Raw genomic sequence first — 15328 nt, forward strand, 5'->3', positions numbered from 1 at the left:
AAAAATTCACAAAAAAAAAATATATATATATATAAATTAGATCACTGTCAGAAATTTTGTACATTACACAAAAACGGTCATAAAACGAGAAATATATTAGAAAAAAAAAAATATATATATATATATTTATATATATATATTTATTTAATAACTGGCAATATTTATTTTCATTTATTAAAAAAAAAAGGAAGCCAGAATAAATGATGATTTAAAAATGAAAAAATGGAAAGAGAAAAGAAGATGGCATATAAACATTATATTGATGTTTCTACATCATTTCTTCGATAGAATTAATTATTCAATGCGGAACACATTTTTACATGATCATTATATATTTATGAAATTTAAAAAGAATAAAATTATTGGTCTTTTATCAATTATTAATTCAAGTGTCTGTTTAGTTATATCACCAATAGTTGGATATTATTGTGATAAGCATAAAAAAGAAAGAAAAAAAATGTTACAATTTATATCAGTATCTTATTTATTAGTCAATATTATTCATTATATGTTTATACGGACCAATAGCTTAAGTCTAATCATATTTGTAACAGCTATTTCAAAAATGCTCCATGAATGTTCTCATGTAATAACAGAGTCGATCTTTATAGAAAGTATAGATAGAGGTAAAGAACAAGAAAAAAAAAAAAAAATAATAAAAAATAAATAATAAATATAAATATATTGTATATAGTATTTTATCATAATTTCACGTACGTGTATATATATATATATATATATTTTATATTTAGGAAAAAAGAGCTTAATTTTTACCTACCAGAAACTCATAAGTACCGTTGCTACCATGCTAGGACCATTTTTTTGTCTAATATTATTTTATGTTTATAACGATAAATGGAATATAAAAAACATTTTCATCATATTTCAATTTTCTATATTAACTATTGTCCCACAAACAATTATAAGTTTCCTCTGGGAAAATAAAACAGTAGATACCATAAAAAATTCAGAGGAAATTGAATTGCTAACAAAAAAAAATGATAAAAAATATATGTTCTGTTTTTCTACGAAACATATACCATATATTGTTTTTGTCTCTCACATGATAACCCTAGCCGGAGCAGGTTACAACTAATACAATAAATAAATAAATAAATATATATATATATATATATATATATATATATATATATATTAATATCTTATTATATATATGTATTTTTTTTTTTTTTTTTTTATTTCTCAGGAATGACATTTAAATACTTTTCGTTATTTTTAAAATCGGAATATAAGGTTTCACCAATATTAATGTGTATTCTTAATATTGTTATTCCGGTGCTGTTAACTGTTTTTACATACAGTAATAATAATGAAATATAATATATATAGGATATGCTCATAAAGTTGTTAATCCTAATTATTCATATTATAAATTAATTATATATATATATGTATTCCTTTTTTTCCTTTTTAGTTTCACAGAAATTGTCCAAATGTATTGGAAGGGCTCAGGTTTCTTTGTTCTTTACAACCATTGGTTTTTTGTAATTTTTAAAAAAATAGAAACATTTTAACAGTATCATAATTTTTGTATTTATATAAGAGATTTATATTAATGTGCGTTCATAGATATATCGGTATATATAATATATATATATATATTTTTATTTTAATAGGCTTTTATGTTCACTACTATATATTCAGAATTATAAAGATGTCTTAAAAGTACATGTTTTTAGGTAACTACTTAAACGATTTTTCTAATGTTTTTAAATAATATAGAACATATAAATATAAATATAAATATATATATATATATAATATTATCATTTAAATTTTTTTTTTTTTTTTTAATTTTTGTAAAAAATAGGAGCGTTTTTCAAAATTGCACGAATTCAATAGATAAAAGTATTTTATATGATTTTATTGATACTAACAGATATACAGGTTTCAAAAAAAAAAAAAAAAATTACATGGGAATTTTTTGTATAATTATTCATTTGTTCATAAGAATATATACATTTGTATGTATAATATATATATATATTTATTATTTTTTTTTTTTTTATTATAGGAAGATGGATGGGTGTACAAAGCTTATACTATTTAGTATGGTCCATTAGTGCTTATTTTGGTATAATAATTTTAATGATACCCTTTTTTTTTATAAAATTGAAGTTCTTTTTTTATAATGATTTTTATACATTTATAACTTTATCATCTAAACATATTATACCCCATTATTCTTTTATATTTCAGGTGGTTGGTTGTCGGACATATCGTCATATAGAAATACATTTAAAATAACAAGTAAAATGAAAATTATTATAATAATATATTATTCACTTTTTTTTTTTTTCCTACATATATATAATATATGTTTCATAAATTTAATGTATGAATAGGATTATTTATATAATTAAATTATATACATATTATTTTTATATATTATTATATTTTCTCTTTTCTTAGCATTCTTTTATTTGATCTCATTAATAATTTACGCTCCCCTATTATGGTTAGTTCCTGTTAAGGAAATTGTCTGAGCAAGGGAAGAAACAATTTACAAAAAGATTCATTTTATTTTTACAGTTATATGTATATATTTATGTATATATATATATGTGTATTTATAAGGACCAAATTAAAAGTGTTATATAATCATAATATTGTCATTTATAAAATGTACGTGTGTACATATTTAATAATTTTTAATATGGACATGAACAATATAGCTAAGGTTTTGTATAATTAGGTTAATTTGTAGATATATTATATTTTTGTGTAGATTAACATAAACATAATTATTACACCACATATATATATATATATATATATATATATATATGTATATTTTCTCCCTTTTTTTTTTTTTTTTTTTTTTTTTGAATATAAATATATGATAATGTCTACATAAAATTAGATTCTTTAAAATATGAATGTATAAATACTTTTATAATTTTTAAATTTTACACCTTTGTTTTTTTTTTCTTTTTTTTTATTATTTATATCTTTATTGTTGTATTTTTTTCCTTATTATTAATATTTTATTAAAAATTTTTTTTTTACTTATTTTATTGTTAATATTTTTCGTAATAATAAAATTGTAACTGATATTCAATTTTTAATTTTTATAAGTTTATCAAAAAGGCAACATATATATAATATTCTTTTAAGCCATATTATGTACTACCAGTTTATGTAAATTATTCATATCAATTCTTATAAATTAAAAATACAAAAATATTAATATATAATGAATTATAAATTTCTCCATATTATTATACATTTGTGTGTACCCAAAAATTGAGCTAACCAGTGATTCCCATAAAATTAAAAAAAAAAAAAAAAAAAAAAAAAAAATTTGAGCACAAAATTGCAGAAGAAAAAACAACCTTATTAGATTTAAACTAATTTATGAAATGAATAAATATAAATATTTATCCCCTTGTGGGTTTTAATAATATATATATATATATATATATATGTATATATTTTTATTTTACCAGTTCAAATTTTGTTGTCTTGTTTTTATATAAGGAATAATGAAACAACATTTTTATCAAAAATTATAAAAAAATTCTGAACAAGTCAGGAAAAAAAAAAAAAAAAAAAAAAAAAAGAATAAAACAGGACAGAACAGAAATTAGTCTTCATATTTTATTTTTCTTCCATTTTATTTCTATTATAATTAATATTTATATTTGTTATAAAAAAAAAGAGGTACTCATAAATGTCTTTTATTTTCATATGAAAAAAAAAAAAAACTTATATCAAACACAATACATATACATATGTATATTCTTATTAATATATATATGAACACTTGAGATCATTTTACTTTATCATTTAAAATAAAAAAAAAATATATATTAATTTCCATATATTATTTTTCAAGTATAAATAAGAAAAAGACATAATTCATATAACACAAAAAAAAAAAAAATAATAATAATAATTTAAGATTAATCATACTTATATTATTTTAAATTGTAATTAAATATAAACTGTTTTATTAAAACTTATAAGAGATAAAAAAAAAAAAAAAATATATCAATATAAAAAAAAGAAATTAAAAAAATCTTCATAATCTTTGATATGTTTTTTTTTTTTTTTTTTTCCATTTTTTTTTCCTTTGTTTAATTTAGTTATGTATATATTGCCTTCGGGATAATAAAATAAAAAGATACTTATATATTACATACGCGTCTTTTTTACCCCTATTGTAAAATAAGTACTTTCACAAATATTATGCAAAGAAAATTGAAAAAATGAAAAAATGAATAAATGAACATGTACATATATATATATATTATATATTTTCTTATAATTAAAATTGTATCCTATTTCTTTTTTTTTTTCCTTTTTTTTTTTTTTTATTATAATTATTAATTAACACCTACATATTTGAATGCTGCTTTCAATCATTTTAATTTACATTTTATTAAAATTTTTAAATATATTGAAAAAAAAAAATATATATATATATATATAATATATGTATATATTAATATTTTTATATTTTTAGTGCGACATTTTTAATTATATAAATAATATTATGATGATGTCTTAATTTTTTTTTTTTTTTTTTTTAAATTATGTGCATGAACTTTTATATATAAATTATTATATATATATATATATATATATATATATATATATTATTATATATATTACATATATATAATAATTATTTATATATAAATTAAAAATTATAGAATCAACCAAATTTCTTTAATTTATCTATATTATTTTTACGTTTACGTTATTATGTACGTAATATATCATACCTAAATATATATAGAAAATATATGTTATGTGTATATATATATTTTTTATATAACAATGAATTCTGTTAATATAATATATTAATAACATATTTATTATATTATTTGATTATACATAAAAATAAATAAATTAATAAATAAAAAAATATAAATAGATTATAAATATTAAATGTTAAAAAGGATAATAAGGAAGAATTAACAGAAATAATTAAAAATGAAGAAAAAAAGAAAATTTTTAATTTACGTTACTCAAATAATTGTTAATTAATAATAAGTGCAACAGAAATTAATTTTAATTGTCTATTTTTAAGTACATTTTTATGGTTTCTATTTTTTTTTTTTTTTTTTTTTTTTTTTAATTTCCTTACATCTACATAAACAAAATTAAATAATTATCTATTTTTATTTTTCAGGTGTATTCAAATGTTTAAATATATACACATATAAATACATGTATATATTTACAAAAAAGACTATATAAGCATTTTTATGTGTGCAAATCTATATAGAAAAATTGATGTGACTTTATTATTATTATTATTATTATTATTATATATATATATATATATTTATTTATTTATATTATTTTTTTTTATTAAATAGAATTGTCTTTTTTTTTTTTTTTTTTTTTTTTTTTTTCTTATAAAATTAAAAAAAGAAAAAATATTTTCTTTTTTTCTATTTAATCTATATTTTGATAACTGTGCATTATATATATTATGTATGTATATGTACGTATCTTATTTTATTTTATTTTATTTTATTTTATTTTCTTCTTTTTTTTTTTTTTTTTTTTTCTTTTCCATTCTTCTTTCTGTTAAAAATTTTTTTTATATTATATTACATTTTATTATTTCCATTTTTTAATTATCTATTAATTTAAATATTTTCCATTTGATCTTTTTCTCTTTTCTCTTTTCTCTTTCCTCTTTCTCTTTCTTTTTCCTTTTTTTTTTTTTTTTGTTTGTTTGTTTGTTTGATTCTTTCTTTCTATATAATACTTTATTTTACAATTATTAAAGTAGACACTTTATGACTTGTAGATTGAAAAATAGATAATCATTCTTTTACTTGTTTTTAAATATTTCCACATGTTTATATTTATATGATATATAAATATTTGACTCAAATGTAATTTTTTGAAATAAAAACAATATATATATATATATATATATAATATTTTTATTTATTTATTTATTCATTTATTCATTTTTTTTCTTTTTTTTTTTTTATATACATTCTTTAAGAACGGCTTTATTATATTTTCACACAAATTTTTAAATTTTCCTAATTGAACTTCTTTATTTATTTAATTACTTTCTTTTTGTATTTTTCATAATTTGTTCTTTCAATTTTTTTACTCTTATTTATATTTATTACTAGACATTTAAATTTTTTTTTTTCTTGTTTTTTTTTATCTTTTTATAAAAATAAATAAATAAATAAATAAATAAATATATATATATATATATATATATATATATATATATATATATATATATTAATATGTATACATTTATATGTACAGAATTTTGCAACATCATTATATACATATAAAGAATATTATATGTGTATGTATTCATAATATATTAATTTATTTATTCATTTTATTATATTTTATTTCATATTTATATAATCCCTATTTTAAATATATTTTATTCAATTTATATACACATATTATATATTTAACATCCTGAAAAAAAGAAAATAACTTTCTTCATAATTAATATATTTAAATTTTTTTTTTTCTTTTTTAATAATTTATAATTGTATGTAATAATATACATTTCTTAATTTTATTTTTTTAAGAATAAATCGTGTATTATAATATATATATATATATAAATATATATATATATATATATATATATATATATATTTATTTATTTATTTATTTATATATGTTTGTATATATATATATATATATATATATAATTAGACAAGTTTTTACTCCTACAACATGTACATAAAATAAATTTTTTTCGTGTTAACACTTTTTATTTTTATTTTTTTATTATTTTTTTATTTTATTTATTTCTTTTTTTTTTTGTTAAATGTATTAATATAGGTCATTATTTTTGCACTTATTATATATATATATATATATATATATATATATTTATATATATTTACTTATATTTTTATCTTAAGAACAACCATAAGTTATTTATAAAAGAGTAATATATATATATATATATATATATATATATATATATATATACATAAATGTAGATATTTTAAATTTTTATTTTATTTATAAAAATTGTAATTAGCTTTTAAAAAAGAAGAAGAAAAAAAAAAAAAAAAAAAATTGAATCTCATCATGTAAGTATTCATATAATTAAATTCCCCTTTTTTTTTCTTTTTTTTTTCATTTCATTTATGTTATATTTTTTTTTGTTTTTTAACCTTTTCATTTTGTCTTTGTATAAACATTATTTTATAATTAATTCTTACACTCAACAACAAACATGAAACTATAAACGTACATACATACATATATATATACATACATACATATATACATACATACATATATTTATTTATTTATTTATTTATTTATAATTATCTTTTCTTTTAATATATACATATATATGCTATCATTTTGCCTACTATAAAATAAAGGGTGACAAAAATAATGGATTTATTATTTTGCTTTTTTTTTCCTTCACCCCAGCCCTCTTTAATAAAATATAGAATATAATAATAACACTTCTTAAATATAAATATAAATATATGCATATGTATATATATATATATATATATATATATGTATATATGTATATGTATTTATTTATTTGTTTATTTATTTATATTTATATATTTATATATACAAGGTTCATCATACAAAATGAAAAATACCTATCATCATGATCATAACATATTTTTTGAAGAGAAAAAGAAGAAAAGAAAAAGAAGCATCTCCATAAACTCAAACTATCCTAATAAAATTCACGTATCAGGGGGAAATAAAAAAAAGACAAAAAATAAAATAATAAAATTAGAGAATGAAAAGATTGAAGATTACTTTTTCATAAAAAGATTTTTACCCATATGTGAAGAATTTTTATTAAAAAATGAAGACAATGTGTTTTTCCACTTTTTTAATAAAAACAAAGAAATGGAATTAGCTAAGATAAAAATAGTAGATGAAAAAATAAATAAATCAAACATGGAAGGAAAATATAAACAAACATGTAAACAAATACAAAAGAATTATCATAATAATAGAAATAATGAACAACATGTTGATAGTTTATATGATGATAACTATACATATGAATCAATCGAAAATATGATAATGGGAAAAAAAAAAAAAACCAAAAAAAAAAGTACAAAATTTAATTTATATAAAAGTTATATAAAAGATACAAAAAAAAATTTAAAAGAAATTGAATTACCATTTGATCGAGCTGTTTTATTAAATGTAATTGACAAAAAAGACAAAACAAAAAAAATAATTAAAATCATAAATAAACAAAAAGTATTGAATTCATTTGGAGTATCATGGCAAAATATGATGGAATATATTATATCTTTAAACGAGCATAAAAATTTAATGAAAATATTTAATATATATGATGATAATAAAAATTTTTATATTGTTATGGAAAAATTATATGGAAAAGAATTATTTAACTTTTTAGTTTATAAAAAACAAGTTAAAGAAAATATTTGTAAATATATTATAAGTCAAATATTACAAGCTGTTTATTATTTACATTATCATAATATTATTCATAGAGATATTAAACCAGAAAATCTTATGTTTCGTCATAAAAAAACAAAGAATAAAGGGTATATGTACAATTATGAACTTGTCCTTATCGATTATGATACTTGTCATTTTATAAATAATTTACAACCAACGTCTCCAAATGTTTTAATGAATAAGTTTATGTCTCCATATGGATCTACTAGCCAATTCTGTAGCATGCACAACAATAATAATAAAAATAATAAATATAGTGATCATAATAAAAATAATAAATATAGTGATCATAATAAAAATAATAAATATAGTGATCATAATAAAAATAATAAATATAGTGATCATAATAAAAATAATAAATATAGGGATCATAATAAAAATAAATATAGGGATCATAATAAAAATAAATATAGGGATCATAATAAAAATAAATATAGGGATCATAATAAAAATAAATATAGTGATCATAATAATGATAATAATTATTATAATAATTATTATAATAATAAAAATAATAATAATTGTTATTATTATTATAATGCTTTTTCACAAAATAACTCGTATCTACATAAAAACACACGTCTCAATAACAACGAATTATATACCTCCCTACATGCAGATAAACCCACTTGCTTACTAGACCATATGGAGAATACGCCAGGTAGCCAAAAGAAAAAAACAACATCTGAAAATAACAAAGAGCTGGAAAAAGAAACAAATAAAACACAATATGAAAAATATGCACAAAAAAAAATATACCAGAACCAAAAGAATGAAATTACAAATATATGTTTACACAACCAATCAAAAGATATAACAAAAAGAATATTCTCAAACACTCATGAAACTAAGGAGGCAAATAATATAAATAAGTATGATGAAACAAATAATATAAAAAAGGATGGTGAAACAAAGAATATAAATAAGTATGATGAAACAAATAATACAATTAAGTATGATGAAACAAATAATATAATTAAGGATGATGAAACAAATAATCATAGAACAAGTAGTAATAAAAAATATATTAAATTAGTGGGTACATATGGATATATAGCTCCTGAAATTATTAAAGGTTTTAATTATTCAATTTTATCAGATATGTGGTCTATAGGAATTATATTTTATATTTTGATGACTGGTATTACTCCTCTACCTATGTGTTTAATGATTAATTATAAAAACACTAAAGATATATTATTAAAGAAAGAAAAAAAAGGTATAAATTTTAATCTTTTATCATTTCATAATTATCCAATAGCAAAAGATTTATGTGAACAATTACTTCAATTTGATCCAAACAAAAGAATATCCAATACCGTTTGTGCAGCTAATCACCCTTGGTTGAAATATTTCCACATATTAAACAAAACCCAAAAAAACAAAAAAAACAAAAAAAAAAAAAAAAAAAAAAATTTTATGTGCACCACTCGTTGGATATATCAACAGAATGAATGCAAACGTGAAAGAAAAGAAAAGAACAAAAAAAAGAACAAACACAAAAATAAAAACAAGGAAAAGAAAAATATGGACAACAATTCTTATTGTGTTTATTATGATGAAATGGTGAACAAGGTGGATAATATTAAAAGTGTAGAACATATGAATGATATAAATAGTACCTATCGTTTATACAACGATAGCTATTGTAATGCTCGTAATACTTGGCATCATGAAATTAATAATCAACTCAATGTTATAAATAAATATATATATCCATTTACATGTCCTAATCAAAATACGAAACAAAATAATACATATATCAATACTTATAATAATAATGCAAATTTGTTTTTACATAATAACTATTATTATCATCAAAATGATGAACATATAATAAAAAATAATTCTAAATTCTTAAACATATTTCATAAGGACACATATCCATATTCTTCATTTACGGTACAAGAACATAATGAAAAGAAAAACAATAATAAAAAGAAAAACAATAATAAAAAGAAAAACAACAATAATGATATTAACAACAATAATGATATTAACAACAATAATGATATTAACAACAATAATGATAATAATAACAACAATAATGATAATAATAACAACAATAATGATAATAATAACAACAATAATGATAATAATAACAACAATAATGATAATAATAACAACAATAATGATAATAATAACAACAATAATGATAATATTTTCCATCAAATCAATAAACAAATAAATATACACAATCAAAATATGGAAAATGATTCTATTCTTATGGATACATATCAAAATACAATACATAATAATAAGTCTTCATTTATTCAACAACAACATAAAATGTACCCAAATAATTCTTCCCAAAAATATTCTATGCAAAATTATAATATTAATAATAATTCTTATATAAACGAAAAAAAAGGAAACACACAGGGTTCTCTTAACACATTAAAGGTAAAAGAAAAAATGTACGAAGAAGTCAAACAAAATAATATTATATCTAGCCATTTTAATCATACTAATAACGAAAATGAAACACATCAATGTACAAATGGTATAATAAATATGGATATGCCATATTGTAAAAGTGGTATAAACAAAAGGGATATAATACAACCTTTGAAAGATATAAACATAAATGTTATAAATTTTTTTGATGAATACCATCCAAGCAATGGAAACATTTTTATCACTACAAAACATCTATCAGAAAATACATATAGCAATGAAAAGTTCATTGAATTATTTGAAAATTTTGTTCAAAAAAAAAAAAAAAAAATTCTCTCTTTCCATAACAGTTTTAATGAATTTCCTATCATAAATAATAATAACAAAATTCAGATAAATCAAAATTATATCCAAGGAAATTTACATTTACAAAATATAAAAAAGGATATACATTCAATAAATAAAGAATTAGATATAAAAAAGAAAAACGAAAATCAACAAAATCAAAAAAATCAAAAAAATCATCAAAATCAGCAAAATTATGTATATCATCAAAATCAAACAAATTTATATAAACCGAATATTATGGTGAAAGGTGAAAAACAAAATGAAAATGAAAGCGAATATGAAAAGAATAATGAAATAAAATATAAAAACGAGGAAAATAATATCAACACCATTCAACATAATAATCACAACATACAAATTTATAAGGACAAAAGGATCAATTTTATGAATCCCCATAAGGTTAATATGTACCATGATAATATGTCGAAAAATGAAAGAACAGAAAAAATAAGGTACGATTCACGAAATGAAGAAAAATATATAATCAATGATGATCATTATGATTATGAAATTTGTAATAATTACAGCAGTAGTGATAATAACAAATATAATGATCATAATGAATATAATACTTATAAAAAACACTCACATATTACTACTCCAAATAAAAGATCTTATTCTTTTATTCAACAAAATGTTAAGGAGCAATATGAAGAGACACATATATATGATATAAAAAATGATATACATGATAATGAAAATGATAATAAAAATAAAATGCATAATCAATATGCTTCTCATAATAAAGAAATAAATTATACAAAGATATATTCAGACAAACTTAATAATCATAGTAATATTCATAAAAATAGAGAACAAAATAGGGAACACAATAGGGAACACAATAGGGAACAAAATAGAGATTCAAACAACACCTTTTCTACATACACAAATAATTTATCAAACTCATTAAACCACATGAATAATACTTTATTATATAAAAAAAAGAAAAAAGAAAAAAATAACATAATATATGATAATTTAATTACTATTACCGTATCATGTGATTCTGCTGTATATAATAAAAATCAAAATAACACAAACTCTTCATATGAAAATAATATTAATTATCCATATATGAATCAATCAAATTATTATATAGCCAATAAATTTCAAAAAACTCTCAATCCTTATGAAGTCGATCATATTCCAAAAAATGTACCTTCCTTTTATCAAATATCGAATCAACTTAATACTTGTGAAACATATAATAACAAAATGAAAAGAAACAAAAATTGTACTTCCCAAGATTTTTAACCTTTACACATTACAAAATGTTAAAAGGAAAAAAATAAATAAATATAAATATATATATATATATATAATAATGTCATATATATATACCATATGAACTTCAGCGCTGTGATAATCTGTTTTGAAATAGTTTCTTTAACATTTTTCATAATATAAATTTTTTTTTACTTTCTCACATTGTGTGATATAATACACATATATATATATATATATATATATATTTATGTATATATTTATATTTTTATATTTTCATATATGCTATTAATATATATCCCTTTTTACTCTTTAGAAAACATTAAAAGGAGGGACATTTTAATGGAACTTTTTATTTCTAAGAAAAGTTCACGGACATAGTCCACCTTACATGTATTTTACATGTTTTTATTTATTTATTTATTTATTTATTATTATTTTTTATCTTTTTATTACTACATATCATCTTATACTTTTATTTTCATAAAAAAATTAGACTATATTATACAATTAAAATTTTAAGGAATTTAAAATAAGTTTTTATAATATATGTATATAACTCACAAAATGAAAAAAAAAAAAAAAAGAAACGAAAAGAAAAGAAAAAGTTAATTTGAATGGCTCCTTTGACCACAAATGAAAGATATATATATATATATATATATATATATATAATATACATATTATATTGTAACCAATTTATAAGAATAAAATACATTTCTTAAATATACATATGAGAAAATATTCAAAAATACTGTCTGGTAATATTTTTTTTTTTTTTTTTTTTTTTTTCCTTTTTGGTTTATTGGCTGATCCATTTAGCTAACTAGCCATTTTCCACTTCATCATATATTTCTGTTCTCTTCTTGCTTTTCTTCTTTTTTCCCACTCGCATTAAACATATTTCACAGGTGTATAAAAACAAATACATATATACATCAAAGGAAACAAAATATAAAAAAGACTAAACAATACTAAAACAATAATAGGAATATTGAAAAATAAAAACTACTTCATTATTCAACAAACATTATAAATATATATATATTATATATATATATATATATATATATATATGCACATATAAACATTTTCAAACATACATTTATTCATTGTCTACATACATTTTGCCCATTAAATAAATTAAAAACAATTGCATAAAACTAAAACATTTTTATATAATACTTTGAAAAACATATATAATATATAAATATATATATGTTGGTATCATATATATATTACAATGGTATCTCAAAATGAACTTTATATTGATCATGGAAAATTTAAATACATATATAATATATATATATAAAACATATTAAAGTTATAAAGAAAAAATCTTTGGTGGATAAAAAAGTTTAATGGCTTCTAGTGAAGCCTAATATTTTATACTATTGCATAAAAAAAAAAAAAACATATGGTATAATAATAGTGTATGAAAAAAGCAAAAAAAAAAAAAAAATATATATATATTATATGTCTTTAAATTTAATATGAAAAAAAAGAAAAAAAAAACAAAAATTTTTCCCTGTTTTAATTGGTATTCGCTTTATTTATATATGTACATATATATATATATACATATATATAATTTATATATATAATATATATGGTGAATAATTATTTATAAAAATCCACACATGTTACATATTTAATTTTGGTAAGTGAAACATAATTAAAGTTTCTATTCTTACTAAAATATATATAATGTAATAATGAACATATATGCATACATATATATATATATATATATATATTTATATATACATAGATATACATATTTATTGTTGACTGATTTTTTTATTCAATAATTAAACTTTTTTTTTGTTTTTTTTCTATTTTTTTTCTTTTTTTTTTTTTTTTTCTTTTCAAGGATATTATTATATATAAATATACATTATTAAATGTGATAAGGAAAAAAAAAAGGAAAAAAAAATAAAAAAAAAATTAAATATATATATATATATATATATGAAATTTTTTTTTTCTTTTCTGATCTTCTTTTTTTCTTTCAGTGGGTACTGGTGGCATTATTTAATAGCATATAATATATATATATATATATATATATATATATAATGCTATAAAAATTATCTGTTATTGTTTATATATATAATATATAAATAAATACAGTTTCTAGATTTGGTATAATGTTTATGTTTAACCTCCAAAACCATATAAAGTTCTTCCTTGTCTTTTTAAGGAGTATACAATATCCATAGCAGTGACGGTTTTTCTTTTAGCGTGTTCAGTATACATGATGGAATCTTTAATTACGTTTTCTAAGAAAACTTTTAAAACTCCTCTGATTTCTTCATATATTAAACCAGAAATACGTTTAACACCACCTCTTCTTGCTAAACGTCTGATGGCTGGTTTTGTAATACCTTGAATGTTATCTCTTAAAATTTTTCTGTGTCTCTTAGCTCCTCCTTTTCCCAAACCTTTACCTCCCTTACCTCTTCCTGACATTTTTGATTATATTTATATATATATAATAAAATGAAAAAAAAAGAAAAAGAAAAAAAATTCAAAAAAAAAAAAAGTTTTTTTGAATAATTTTAAATATATATAACAATAAAATGTTATGTTAATTTTTTTTTTTTAAATTATAATTTTTTTTTTAAATATATATATTTTTTTTTTAAATTTTTTCGACATTTAATTAATTTCAAAAAAAAAAAAAAAAAAAAATTTATTTATTATGTTTTTTTTTTTTTTTTTTAATTTTAAAAATTTTTAATGTATATATAATAAAATAATATAATATATTAATATAAATACATATATAAATAATATATATATATATATATATATATATATATATGTATAAAAATAAAATTTTTTAATTTTTTTTTTTTTTTTAATATATATATATGGTGCATTTAATTTATAT

The 15328-nt window shown here is 17.7% G+C and overlaps 3 protein-coding genes across 3 annotated transcripts; 2 read left to right on the forward strand and 1 right to left on the reverse strand.

The window, feature by feature from the left end:
- Positions 1-214: 214 nt before the first annotated feature.
- Positions 215-2507, forward strand: PF3D7_1104800 (metabolite/drug transporter, putative; the record flags this gene model as incomplete). Its single annotated transcript, XM_001347699.1, has 9 exons — positions 215-626; positions 753-1085; positions 1208-1321; positions 1436-1505; positions 1638-1700; positions 1832-1908; positions 2036-2095; positions 2221-2271; positions 2434-2507. The coding sequence occupies 9 exons, from the start codon at positions 215-217 to the stop codon at positions 2505-2507; spliced, it is 1254 nt and encodes a 417-aa protein (XP_001347735.1).
- A 5092-nt stretch (positions 2508-7599) lies between these two features.
- Positions 7600-12462, forward strand: PF3D7_1104900 (calcium/calmodulin-dependent protein kinase, putative; the record flags this gene model as incomplete). The annotated part of the gene is made up of 1 exon (XM_001347700.1): positions 7600-12462. The coding sequence occupies one exon, from the start codon at positions 7600-7602 to the stop codon at positions 12460-12462; it is 4863 nt and encodes a 1620-aa protein (XP_001347736.1).
- A 2130-nt stretch (positions 12463-14592) lies between these two features.
- Positions 14593-14904, reverse strand: PF3D7_1105000 (histone H4; the record flags this gene model as incomplete). Its single annotated transcript, XM_001347701.1, has 1 exon — positions 14593-14904. One exon carries the CDS (start codon positions 14902-14904, stop codon positions 14593-14595), a length of 312 nt encoding a protein of 103 aa, XP_001347737.1.
- Between the last annotated feature and the right edge of the window lie 424 nt (positions 14905-15328).

The sequence above is a fragment of the Plasmodium falciparum genome, assembly GCF_000002765.6.
Source record: "Plasmodium falciparum 3D7 genome assembly, chromosome: 11".
In the NCBI taxonomy this organism is placed as follows: Eukaryota; Apicomplexa; class Aconoidasida; order Haemosporida; family Plasmodiidae; genus Plasmodium; species Plasmodium falciparum.